This window comes from Urtica dioica, chromosome 10 (assembly GCF_054948205.1).
Source record: "Urtica dioica subsp. dioica isolate 48M chromosome 10, U.dioica_male_clone48M_v1_H2, whole genome shotgun sequence".
In the NCBI taxonomy this organism is placed as follows: domain Eukaryota; kingdom Viridiplantae; phylum Streptophyta; class Magnoliopsida; order Rosales; family Urticaceae; genus Urtica; species Urtica dioica.
Genome location: NC_142765.1, coordinates 23,473,204 through 23,486,028, shown reverse-complemented (window position 1 = coordinate 23,486,028; position 12,825 = coordinate 23,473,204). Strand labels below are relative to the sequence as shown.

Sequence of the window (12,825 nt, the reverse complement as noted above, 5' to 3'; positions counted from 1 at the left end):
TTATGTTATTTGTGTAATGACATTGATTAATAATTTCATATTTAAGTTATTTTAATGGTTTTTTTAATTTATTCCCTAAAAGCTGTTGTATTATCTTTGTAATGAAATTTATTAATTTTCACTTTTATTAATTACATTTTTTTATTTTTAAATCATTATTATTGATTTATACTATATGTTACACATAATTAATGAATAAAATACAATTATATATATATATATATATATAATTAGACATTACAAATAACTAATACAATTAAGACACTTAATCTAAAAGTATCTTAGATTAAAAAGCCTAATAAAAAAACATATTAGTAGAATAATCTCTATAGTGTAAGATAGTGTAATATCATCCGAGAAAAAAAAAAATTGTGTAAAAGTTACATCAAATTTAGTGTAAAAATTACATCAGATTAGAGATGCTTTTATGGCACTATTAATACCGTTTCAAATCATAAAATCTTCTCGTTAAACTTTGACTTTTTTTGTACGCAATATCTCCTTCTGTCTATTTTCGACACATTATATCAGTTACGTATACACGTCTATATCACATGACCCAGTAAACGATAAAAAAAAATGGTTTAGTATGTCTCATCTTGTTCTTCACTTTCTACATTCATGATCCACCGAAAAAAGGTTTGAAAAAAAATAAAGTAAAATGCTACAAGAAAAAAAATGGTTTAGTATGTCTCATCTTGTTCTTCACTTTCTACATTCATGATCCACCGAAAAAAGGTTTGAAAAAAAATAAAGTACAATGCTACAAGTTTGTCACTACGTGTGTATAAGTAAGTTGAGGAAAAAATGAACACCCAGTTTTAAATGACCGTTTTCTGAAATTTTTATATAACTTACACATTTACAGAGTCACAGACACACAGAGTTACGCATTGGCCAACATGAACGCGATGGTTGAGAACGATATCGCGATCACGGAGAGAAGCGAAGAGACTCGAGAAGCGGCGTTGGGCAAAGTCGGATAGGCATCGGGCGGTGGCATTACACAGTTGTCGCCGTTGAAGTAGATTCTGTGAGGGAAAGCCCAGCCCTTCTCGAAGCTGAAGCTCGATTTGTCCTTTCGGAAGAGCAGCTCCGATTGGACGTTACCGCTCGGCCCAGCTTGCGTCAGCAGATCATTGTAGAACTTTACGCCCCACAGCATCGCTGTATCGTCTGTCGAAAACAAAAACAAAAAACAGAAAATTAGAAAAATAACCAACTTAAACGTTTGACATTGCTAAATAGCCAATGTTTGGTAAATCTTAGGTAAATAGCCGTAAATAATGACGTGGCCTAATATATGGATGTGTCTATTTATTTAAAATTTACATCTGTAAATACGTGAAAATGACTATTTATCTAAAATTTACCAAACGTTGGTTATTTAGCAATATCAAACGTTTAAGTTGTAAAAGGAAAATAAGGTATTTTTGAGGCAGACGGACTTACTGATTGAGGCGTAAGATGAGATTGGGACGTAGTTGAAACTGAAGATCTGGGTGAGGTTGTCGAAGTTTGGGTGTTGGACGACGAGATTCCACTTCGTGTAGTTCATCGCGTAGTTGAAGTTGGTGATCGAGACTTTGACCCTCCAATAGTCGCGGTAGTTGAGCTTCACGTGCCAGTGGACCCGAACGGGACACATGTGCTCGGTGCACTGCACGACCGGCGTTACGACCCCGTTCTTGTTCGACCCCGACACAACCGAAGCTATGTGAGGCGTATCTGGGCTGCAGGGAAAAAAAAAAAAAAAAACCGTCACAAAAATGATATGATGAAATTCGAGAAAATTCTAGGCAGAAAATAGTAATGATTGAATGAATAGCTTACTCTACACAGGTAGAGTTGGTGGTTTTGCAGCCGCAGGAGCACGTGGTGCACGGAACGATCGTGTCATTGTAAAACGACGACATAGAGACGCAACACGACGGCGCTTTAGAAGCAAGGATCTGCGAGTACGTGCACGTAATATTCCACGTCACTGCCATCGAAAAACACAACAATATACGCGTTATCGTGAAGTTTCATCTCGAAAACAATATACCGCCATCAATCGCAACGAAAAACAAACAGCATTGTGTTTTACAAAAAAAAAAAAAAAAGCTAATAAATCATACACACCCAGTCAGTCACCGGCATAAAAAAAAAAAAATAAACGAACGTCTAATACAAGGATTTCTTTGTCAATCACAATTATAGTTGTGATAAATCCTTACCACATATACGGTCCATTTATGGATCCGAACATTGACCCACACACATTATTTTGTCCATTGATGGTTATGGGGCTATAAATATACAAGAATATTTCGATGTCCCTAGGCTCACTCACACATTCAGAAAACCAACACCATGTCGAAGTGAGAGCTAGAGCTTCAAAGAACCAGAGACAGGAGGGTAACTCAAAATACTTTTGTTTCCGCTTCTCCGTGTTCATATAGACTAGAACACCTCTACATTACATACAAATGTTAAAAAAAAAAAAAAAAGCACGGAGACTTACTCAGAGCCTGGGTAAACCTTCTCTTGTCCCCGGTGAGGAACCGGGTGGGCTTGACTGTCCTGGCTCGAGCGCAAGTGTATCCCGGCCCGGGCCCCTTGAGAGTGACATTCTTTGGGGCTCGGACGGTCTTGTTGGTGGTCCCGGAGTTGCCCACGCTGATCTGGAACGAGCTGGCGGCCGAGTCCGGGTCCTGGGCCCACGAGGACAAAACACCGCCTTTGCAGCAATTCGCGATCTGCTGGTTGTAAGGCGTCCCGGGCAAGAGATCCACCACCGTCGGATTTCTCCTGCAGCAATGAGGGATGTTCCCTTTGAACTTCGAGCAATCTCCTTGGTCGGTCGCTTGAGCTCCGACCATACTCCAAATCACCTCCTTCTTCGTCCAAGTCCAGCCCAGCGACCAACCCGGGGCCTCTATGTGCCGGTACTTTTGGAAGTTGAACATTGTCACCACACCCTGAAACATAACACACACACACCAAAGTCAGTGATGATGATCATTGATTGATTGATTGATTGATTTTGATTCATTGACATGATGTTCGAGTGGCTTACGACGTAACCGTCGGGGGTCCAGCTCATGATGTCCCATCGGAGTGTGATGTTTCCGTTCGGGTCAAGTGGATCATAGGATTCTGGTGAGCGAGGACAAAATAAAATCAGGTTATTTGCTTTGTGGTAGGCCCTGGAATAGGGGATTTTTTTTTTTTTTTTTTGGGTTTTTGACTGACCATCAATTGAAATGCCTGCTTTAATTCTACTGTAATGAAATATATCCAAACAAAAATTCTACTTTACTGAAATGTAAGATAAAAACTGTTTTGATTGTTTGTACTTTAATTATTTTTAGTTGAGAATCTTCAACAGTTTAAATGTGGGAAGCAATGGCTGCTATATCCTTAATTTCAAGGGTTTAAAGTAATATGAATAGCTTAAACGAATTGAATGTAAACACAAAACAGAGAGAAAACACAATCGTACTGAAAAAAATTCGAACTTTCAATACCATTAATCCTCGAATTTTTTTTTTTTTAATAAAGAAAAAAAGGTTAATCATAAAAATGAAGAGACCGCAAAATCCCGAAAAACCAGCATAGCTATGAATGGAAAAACACTCATGAAGTCTGATTAGAGTCAAGAAACAGAAAGTTACCAGCTTTCATAGCCATCGAATTCGAAGGGCATGCATTATCAAATATTTCCATTTTAAGAAAGATATAAAAAAAAAAGAAGTGTTTTTATGCGTACCGGAGAAGCTGAAAAAAGAAGATGAGAATAAAAGTACTATCAAAACGGTGTAACTCGTCGTCGTTGACAGAAGCTGAGAACCCATTTTTTTCCTCAATAAAATGTTTGTTCTGTTGTGTTGTTTTGCTGATCAAATACACCCACAAACACAAGAGAGAGAGAAGGTCAGTTTTAAGACTTCAATTCGTTCAAATGATTTGTAAATACCTTTCAGAAAAGGAATAAAATAGTGTGGATGGAAAAATACGTGCAAACGATGACTTTCCAAGAGAAGCTTGACAAAGGGTAACCAGGGAAGTTCACAACTGTACCCGCAAACAAAATATTGACTAGAAAAAAAAAACATTTAGAGTTCGGTTCATCAGAAATATAGCCACTCCTGATATGCCACGTGTACACGGACGCGGATTCATGCGACGCTTTGATGCCCCACGTAATCAAAATTAGCTGTCACCAAACTGTTCGTGAAATGTAATGCACATACATATTTGTCAAATATTTTATTCGACCCAAGTTTAGCACCGTCGTTGTTTCATTGTCTTAAATAAATGTATGCTTTTTCTATATAATAAACTTACTTTTTTGTTAAAAGGGTAAAAATAAGAATAGTTAATCGTAGGACGAGACACCCAATTTAATGAGATTTGCGCCGTTCCGTTTATTTATTTTTTATTTTTATTACAGTCAAACACAAGGATATATGTGTAGTAAATGTAAACGTAAATGTTGTTTTACTTTTCTAGAAGTTGCTGCTAATTAGTATTTTTCAATAATCACAAGAAGCACTTATATTATCCCTATTTCCTAGTCATCTCCGTAATTTATATAGGAAAATTTGCAAAATTATATGTTAAAGGTTGTAAAATTGATTTTCTACAGGGTTAGTGGTGTAGATTTGAAAACTATGTGAATTTTGATAAAAATATAATTGAGACATATCTTTGAGTTTCTACGTTTTTGATACATTAGTTATTATAATGTTAATTGATTGTAAAATAGTAAAGGTAGTACGTTACTGGATTAATTGTATTGGGCTAATTGGTAATAAACATATTGGGCCTATACTTTGGTGAGTGCTTTTTAATAAGAGATTATTTCGGAAGCCGTATGATTTCTTAAATAATTTAGGAACAAAATTTAGGAAGTCAAAATTAATCGAAAAATATGATTTTTTTTTTATGTCTTGGTACAAAGTACAAACATGGAGTCTTTTGTAGAAATAACCTTATAATGGATTTTCTTTACATCATTAGCTTTTTAGGTAAACAATTTGCAAGGCTAACTCTCCCCTTTAACGAAATAAATTAAATGCCTATCATACTCTTTTAAAAAAAAATGTAAACTAAAAATAGCAATTAGATCTCTTTATTGTATTTCAAAAAAAAAAAAAAACGAATTTGACCTAAAAAAAATATTTAGGTCATAAGCATTTCATCTTCTCTAATGGAAACTACTCACCCTAGTCTAATCCAACTTTTTTTCATTAGTCTTTCATCTTCTTCAATGGAAATCTCACCCTAATCATCCTATCCAACTTCAAAATTCGTGAGAAAGAACTCAAAGTTTCCATTGTTGAGTTCAACAAGTTGAAGAAATCAAACATTTGTAAGTTTATCTCAAATTTCTTACTTTAAATCTCTTATTTATGGAATATTTATATTACTAAGTAAGTATTTTGTAGTTGAGAGTTTAAGAGTACAAAAAATGTATCAAGTATGTGATTTATATTTTTTTTTTGGACTAAAAGTTTCGGAAATTTTTCGAGGAAAAACGAAGATGTACGACTAGGTCAACTTTTTCTGGAAAATTTCGCAGTCGGCTTGGTCAACTTGGTTGATTTGGTCGATCTACTCGATCCAAGAACTCATATTGTGTATTTTTTTTATATTTTATTTGTAAAATCCATAATGTTTTTTTTATTGATCTTGTTGATATTTTTTGTACTCGGATAGTCAAATTTTATATATTCTGGTTTCTAATTTTTTTTAGGCTCCGTTTGGAACCCGGAAAATAAGAGAGAAAGTGAAAATAATAGAGAAAATAAAAATGTAAGAGAAAATAATAGAAAAAGTCAAAATTCTAATTGTGTTTTAAAGTCATAGAAAATATGAAAGAAAATTGACGGGAAAGTAACGATGAGACTAGGGACGGAGTTAACTCAAGTCCAGGGTGGACTCTAGCCCCCTCCCCCTCAATTTTTTTTATTTACATTTTTTGCCAATTTTTAAAAAAAATTACATTTTTTACCCTAAAATATTTACACTTTTGACCCATTTTTTTAAAAAAATTTCATTTTTACCATGAATTTTTTTAATTATAGCCCCCTAAATTTTTTTTATTTACATTTTTTTCCCATTTTTAAAATTTTTTACATTTTTACCCTAAAAAATTTACACTTTTGACCCATTTTTTTTAAAAAATTTCATTTTTACCATGATTTTTTAATTAGCCCCCCTAAATTTTTTTTATTTACATTTTTTGCCCATTTTTAAAAAGTTTTACATTTTTACCCTAAAAAATTTACACTTTTGACCCATTTTTACCATGATTTTTATTTTTATTAGCCCCCCTTAATTTTTTTATTTACATTTTTTGTCCATTTTTAAAAAGTTTTACATTTTACCCTAGACAAATGTGGAGAGATTCTCATTTTCCATTTGATTTTCGAAGGAAAATGAAATCCTCATTTTAGTTATACACTTTCCCTCGCATTTTCCATCATATTTTTTTTCTACCATATTTTTCTCAATTCAAACAACCTAAGTAAAATAGGAGGAATTTTCATTTTCTTTTCCCTCCTAGTTTCCGGGTTCCAAACGGAGCCTTAAGGTTACGGCAGAGAGTGTTGTGTATTTTCAACATGATGGTGTATGGAGAAAGAAAGATGGAGAGTCATACGAATTGAGTTCAATGATTGAAGAGTTAAAAAGTATGATACTCGACGACGTGAATAATGTTACATTCTATTGTTTTGTTGAAAGAATGCGTGAAAGGCTTCTTGTGAACACATCAACAAGGTTGAAGTTGAGCTATATATCTTTGATCTCAAAACCTCCGAGACCTAAGTATATTTTGGATGATATTGACGTCAGGTGTTATCTTTTAGACCGTTATGCCGTATCTCATTGTCGAAGTGTGTTGTATGTCGAGCTTATTGAAGAGAGCGAACGTAACGAGGATGAAGCAAATGAAATGCACGAGAAGAAATAGAAGAAGAAATTCGAGATGACTATTTTGATGTTCACATTGAGGCTCCGATATCGTCCGATGTTCCTTTTACACCCATCCAAAAAGGTAATCTTCCAAGTGAGCCTACTTTAGAGCACATATCCGATCGAGATGATATGAACATACGTTCAAATATGGGTTTTGAAATAGATCTTTGTGAGATATTAGAAACCAATGATTGTTGTACGGCATACAACTATGAAGATGGTCTAAATGTTTTCATCGCAGAAGAATTCAAAGCAAAGAAGACGCTAAAAATTTGGTCATCGATGCCTCGCTAAAAGCTTGTTTCGATTTCAAAATTATATAGTCGACGAAGACATTATTTGTGGTGAAGTGTGTAGTTGAAGATTGGGAATGGAAGTTGCGAGCGACGGTCATCCCAAACTCTGGTAATTTCTCTATCCGAACATACAACAATCTACTTTCATGTTCTTCTAATGCCGTGGCTAAGTGAAACCGACAAGCGACTGCAAGTTTAGTAGCCGACATGTTGAGAAAAGAATACCCGGGCCAACTTGATACACCGATTCCGAAGACAATCATGAATACTATGAAGAATCGCGGGGTGACAATATTGTACCAAAAAGCTTGGAGGGGTAAACAAATGGCAGCAAGTGGTATTAGAGCGCACCAGACATGGCTTTACGTTACTTCCCACTTGCACACGTTGAAAAATTAAACCCCGGAACGGTCACACATTTGGTTGTAGATGATGATCAAGTGTTCAAGTATTTTTTTTCATGGGGTTGGGGGCATGCATTGAGGGTTTCATGGCGTTGGGGGCATGCATATATCTCTTTTCCTATTTTTATCTACAATTCCTCTTGTCGGACATCACATAACTATCAACATACCATTTAAAGTAACACGTAATATCTTACACGTTCCTGATCCAAACAAGGCCACACACAACAATAAGAGCATCACACACACACACATCACACATGCACAACCAGGACTCCCGTCTCACACTCACACAACAAACTCATGAGTAACAACAAAACCACGAGAAATAGAAACAACAACATCAACCATCAAAACCGACCCAAATTTCATAATCCAAACCCTAGAACTCAGATTTTAATAGAGAATTTTTTTGAATCCCTGACCTTATTGAAGAACTTGATCGTTCGACGACCACCCAATCCTTTCCGGCACTCGAGATAGTCCTCCTCCGCGCGTCCAACTTCCGGCCGCTACTCTTCCGTTGCGCCGGTCCCTCTTCCTTTTTCTTCGCCCGACTGTGAGCCTCTCCTCGTCAAAACCTCGCTCTTCTTCTTCCTCGGCCGCCTCTTCTTCCTCGGCCGCCTCTTCTTCCTCTGCGCGACTTCGCGACCAAGCTCAAGCTCTATTCTCTCTCTCTCTCTCTCTCTCTCTCTCTCTCTCTCTCTCTCCTTCTGGTTTTCCGGCCTCCCTCTCCCCTCTCTTCGCTTCTTCTCTCTTTCTCTCTCTTTTTTTTTCTTTTTTTTTTCACGTCCTTTTAGTTCCTGGTTAAAAGAGGATGAGAAGTCTTATTTGAAACCCAAAAACTCAGTAGAAAAGAAAGGATAATTTAGTCTTTTTGTGTCTTCTAGAATTGAAACTGAATAAATTTTATTTTAAAAGGAAATGAGTTTTATAATCAGTCCATATACGCAAAAGAGGAGTCAGGAGAAGTTTATTGGTGCAAAAAATCCTACAAAAATACCGTCAATAAATCCATTGAGTGTCCAACATTTTATGAGTAAGGTTGTACATGACTTAGTCGCTTAAGAGTGTCCACATCCGAGTTTTAATCGTTTTGCCAAACGAAGTTATTTCGACTAAAATTATAGAGAACTAGCCTCGTAGTTTTTACACCTTATTACTATGACTGTCTTCTTACAACTCTCCGCCATTACTCATCAGCGATTTCCAATAGTAATTTTATTTCGTTATAACATATAAAAAAAATTCAGAGCATATGGTTCTTCAGTTTCTTTGTCTAGAAAATTCGATTTTTTATTTTTTTTTTTCTGAGGGGGAGTGGAGCTGGTAGACTGCTTCAGGCAGAGCACTGAAGCCTCTTAAGAGTTGCAACGGATTTTTGAGCAAAAAAATATAAAAATGTGGCAACAGATTAATTATCTCCGCCCAACAAAAAGTTTGTTGTCCATTATATAAAGGGTAAATTAGCAAAATAGCCAAATCAAACCTTTAACATTGCTAAATAGCCAAGGTTTTGTAAATACTAAGTAAATAGCCACTCGGATGACGTGGACGAATCGGATTTTTTTTCAATTCCAGTTTGTGCCCTTTTATCTTTTGAATCCGAAATTTTTTGAATTTTGAATTTTTTTTCCTGAATTTCAGAGTGATTAAAATTGGGTAGTTAATTTCGGATCTTTATTTTTAGCAACTGAATAATTACGTGGGGTATTTATTCCTTATTTTGTTTCCATATATATATCTGGCGTTATTAATTTATTTTTTCTTTAATCCGATTCTTTGTGTAATCATCTGTAAATAGTTGTAAATTATAGTGTAATCATCCGTAAATAGTTGTAAATTATAGTGTAATCAGTTTTAAATAACTGTAAATAATAGTATAAATAGTTATCACAATAATTAAAGTGGCAGTTTTTTTATTTTTAGGTTGAATATTGATATATTACGTATTTTAAGCAGTTAAGACATTCAAATCTTTTTATTTTAGGCAGTTTAGTTTTAAATTTGAATTATCCAGTCAATCTAAATAATAATTCCCTAATAATTAGTATTTAGTTATGAGATTACGTGTATTTAGTCTTTAATGGTATAGAATATCTGATCAAATATGAGTATATTACGTATACTAGACATATATACTATTTAAATGAGTGTACTGTAAATGAGTGTTAATATATACAACTTTCAGTAAATACTTTGCACATAACACAAAATTTATACCATTTTGAAGTAAATAACCGTATAGTATAGTCAACAATATATAAATTTGCAGTAAAAACTGTGTAAATACAACGTCACATTAAATACAGCAACACGAATATACAGAACTATAAATCGTAGGGGGCACAAAATTTGTTAATTAATATGTCTCTACATCTACTTAGGTATCCCGTAATTTTGATCGGCATTTTCTCTGACCGACTTTCTTTGCCATATTATCATTCTGTGTACACAAGAAAATGAAGATTGTGTAAATATTTGTAAACAACTCATTTCCAGACTATTTGCTAGAATCATGTAAATAGATGTAAATAACATTGTAAATCTCATGTAAATATAATGTAGTCAACGTACAAAAATGGTCGCTTCACAAAATGATAAAACTTGAAAAATGGGTCCGATTTACACAAATTTGTGGGTATTCAATAATCGAATCAACAAATTTTTGTTTTTTTGGGTAAATCTCTTTCAAAATAAAGTAAATATTAATCTATATATGCGTACCTGTATGTATATTCGGTATAACCATACACGACAAGATTTACACATCTAGCCATTTAAAATCGAACCCCCAAATCTTGTATGCAAATTCCTAGGGTTTAAGGAAAAAAAACTAGGATTAAAATAAGCAATACACGAACATTAACTATTGACCCTTTATCCCAGAGGAAGAAGAACAAGAAAAAATTCATGTTATTCAATAACCGATCCAAAAAACCATGTTTTCTCTTTTATTTTTGTGTAAATCTTTGACGAAAAATAGTAAATACGAGTTAAAAAAGCAAGAACCTCTACACATGCATACCAGATTTAGATTCAGCAGCCAGATTTCTCGTCGGGGAAGAAGAAAAGATTTTCGTCGGGGAAGAGAGTAGCGTTTTTGGAAAAAATTTGGGAGAGCTTTTTTTTTTTATGACCGAGAGAAATGCAATGAAGGTGAGCGGTTTTCAAATAAATGTGTTTAATGACCTTGATTCTCGGAAATCCTGATTTCCTTTGATTTTTTTTTTATATTCAGCAGTAATGACGATTGGGCGGGAAACAATATGGGCATTTTCGTAAACTTTGACGTGCAATTAAATACAACTGGCTATTTACTTAATATTTACAAAACATTGGCTATTTAGCAATTTCTAAGGTTTGAGTTGGCTATTTTGCTAAATAATTGTTATATAAATAGATGAAGATGTATAGTATAGATATAAACATATTTTATTTCTTGATCTTGCGTAGCGTAAATACTAAATATCTTGCGTGTTGGATAAAGCTTAAGCATCGTTACTTCCAATCAATATTTAGCCATGATTTAAATAATTAAAGAACTCACAACCATAGTAGAAGGCAGTTTTTAATTTTAATTTTGAGAAATCACAAGGCAGTTTACTTCTTTCTTGTACTTTTGTGTAACTTAAAGCGTGTTGCCAGTTTGAAAATGTATTGAAAAAAAAAAAAAAACATTTCAACTGTTAATTAAACCTTCTAAGTCAATTCATAAACTAGAAAAATAAAACAAGTTTCCATAGTATTATTAGACTATCAAAGCTTATCTCTCTTTCCTTTATCAATTCACAAAACAGCATTCAAAGACGGAAATGGATTCGCTCAGCTTGTTCAAAGGCTATGGCCAACTGGAAGACCAGTCGCTCCATAAATCCTCACCGGCGAAAAAGCACCGTCTGATCGCCATCTCCGCCGCTATCCTCCTCGTCCTGGTCGGCGCCGGCGCGATAGCCGTCGGAACCCTAACCAGAAACTCCACCCCCAAATCTCTCTCCGCCGCCTCGGCCGACTCAGCAATTCGACTCTTCTGCAGCGTGACTCGCCGCCCTGACTCGTGCATCGCCGCCATGGAGGCCTCCGTTCCGCCGCCGAGCCCCGATCCCGAGTCGATCCTCCGTCTCGCGCTCCGGAAATCCCACGGCGAGATCGCGAACTTCTCGTCGTCGCTCGAGTCCGTCGGCGACTCCGACGACGCGGCGCTCCGCGACTGCCGTGATCTGATGGACGACGCGCAGAGCCGAGTCGCCGATTCGGAAGCCGGCGCCGAAGATCTGACGGACCTGAAGCTGATGGATCTGTCGACGTGGCTCTCGGCGGCGGTCACGGATCACGACACGTGTCTCGACGGCCTCGAGGAGGTGGGATCGAAGGCTTTCGAAGTCGTCAGGGCTAATATGGAAAAGTCCAAGGAGTTCACCAGCAACGCTCTCGCCATGGTCGCTAATTTCCACGACATTCTTGATAAGTTCGACAAACTGAAGCATTGAAGTGTTATTTATTTATTCATTCTGAGCACTGAAGTATTATTATTAAAAATGTTTAAGAATTTGTATATAGTATACTATTAATTTGATGTATCATATTTTCATTGGTTTATTGATAATTAAATGTGTACACTAAAATTTGATGCATCATATTTTCATGTTAAAGAAGTTCTATGATCTAATCATCTTGTCACACTCTCTTACCAAAATATTAATTAAAGAAGAAAAAAGAGGTAATTTGTTATTAGCCAAGATTGTCTACGAAGACTACCTCAGTTATTATGCAAGTGACATTTTATTCTCTAAATCAACTTATTTTATTGGCTTCGCAACATTAAAATCATGTTCATTATAAAGAAATTAAGCTATTCTGTAAAATTTAACGACTGAGTAACAATCTAAAAACATATTTAACCTTGTTTATAATTTAAAAAGTATAATTATAACAAAATCTTGAGCTCATAATAAAAAAAAGGTGATTTGGCTAGATCCATTTAAAACTTTGGACTTAGCAAAAAAATTTGTAAAGTTAAGGCAAACTAGCCCAAAATTTGAAAAAAATCACAAAATACCTATATTTTAAGCCAAAATGATTGAGCCAAACCTTGAATGATCTTTATCCTCTCCGATCCAATTCCTCACGTCAGAGACTCCCAGCTCCTCGCCCTC

General features: G+C 35.3%; 2 protein-coding genes across 3 annotated transcripts; one reads left to right on the top strand and one right to left on the bottom strand.

Moving 5' to 3' along the window:
- Positions 1-583: 583 nt before the first annotated feature.
- LOC149384208 (protein COBRA-like) lies at positions 584-4,063 on the bottom strand. Of its 2 annotated transcripts, XM_089628905.1 has the most exons (7): positions 4,002-4,063; positions 3,755-3,880; positions 3,062-3,141; positions 2,507-2,963; positions 1,834-1,984; positions 1,453-1,733; positions 584-1,176 (listed from the first exon to the last, which is right to left on the bottom strand). In XM_089628905.1, exons 2-7 carry the CDS (start codon positions 3,837-3,839, stop codon positions 887-889), a joined length of 1,344 nt encoding a protein of 447 aa, XP_089485031.1. In that variant the 5' UTR covers positions 3,840-3,880; positions 4,002-4,063; the 3' UTR covers positions 584-886. The 2 variants fall into 2 exon arrangements, with proteins under 2 accessions (XP_089485031.1, XP_089485029.1); XM_089628903.1 differs by lacking the exon at positions 4,002-4,063 and having other exon boundaries at positions 3,755-3,947.
- A 7,180-nt stretch (positions 4,064-11,243) lies between these two features.
- LOC149384207 (Plant invertase/pectin methylesterase inhibitor superfamily protein) lies at positions 11,244-12,396 on the top strand. Its single transcript, XM_089628275.1, has one exon. The coding sequence runs from the start codon at positions 11,485-11,487 to the stop codon at positions 12,157-12,159; it is 675 nt and encodes a 224-aa protein (XP_089484401.1). The 5' UTR covers positions 11,244-11,484; the 3' UTR covers positions 12,160-12,396.
- The last annotated feature ends 429 nt before the right edge of the window (positions 12,397-12,825 follow it).

Bases quoted from the DNA above. Each gene is read 5' to 3' on its own strand.
- LOC149384208 (XM_089628905.1), bottom strand. From the start codon at position 3,839: ATGGGTTCTCAGCTTCTGTCAACGACGACGAGTTACACCGTTTTGATA. The intron at 1,985-2,506 runs GTAAGTCTCCGT...TTTCGATGGCAG, and splicing joins AAGGTTTACCCAGGCTCTGA to TGACGTGGAATATTACGTGC. The intron at 1,177-1,452 runs GTAAGTCCGTCT...TGTTTTCGACAG, and splicing joins CTCATCTTACGCCTCAATCA to ACGATACAGCGATGCTGTGG.
- LOC149384207 (XM_089628275.1), top strand. From the start codon at position 11,485: ATGGATTCGCTCAGCTTGTTCAAAGGCTATGGCCAACTGGAAGACCAG.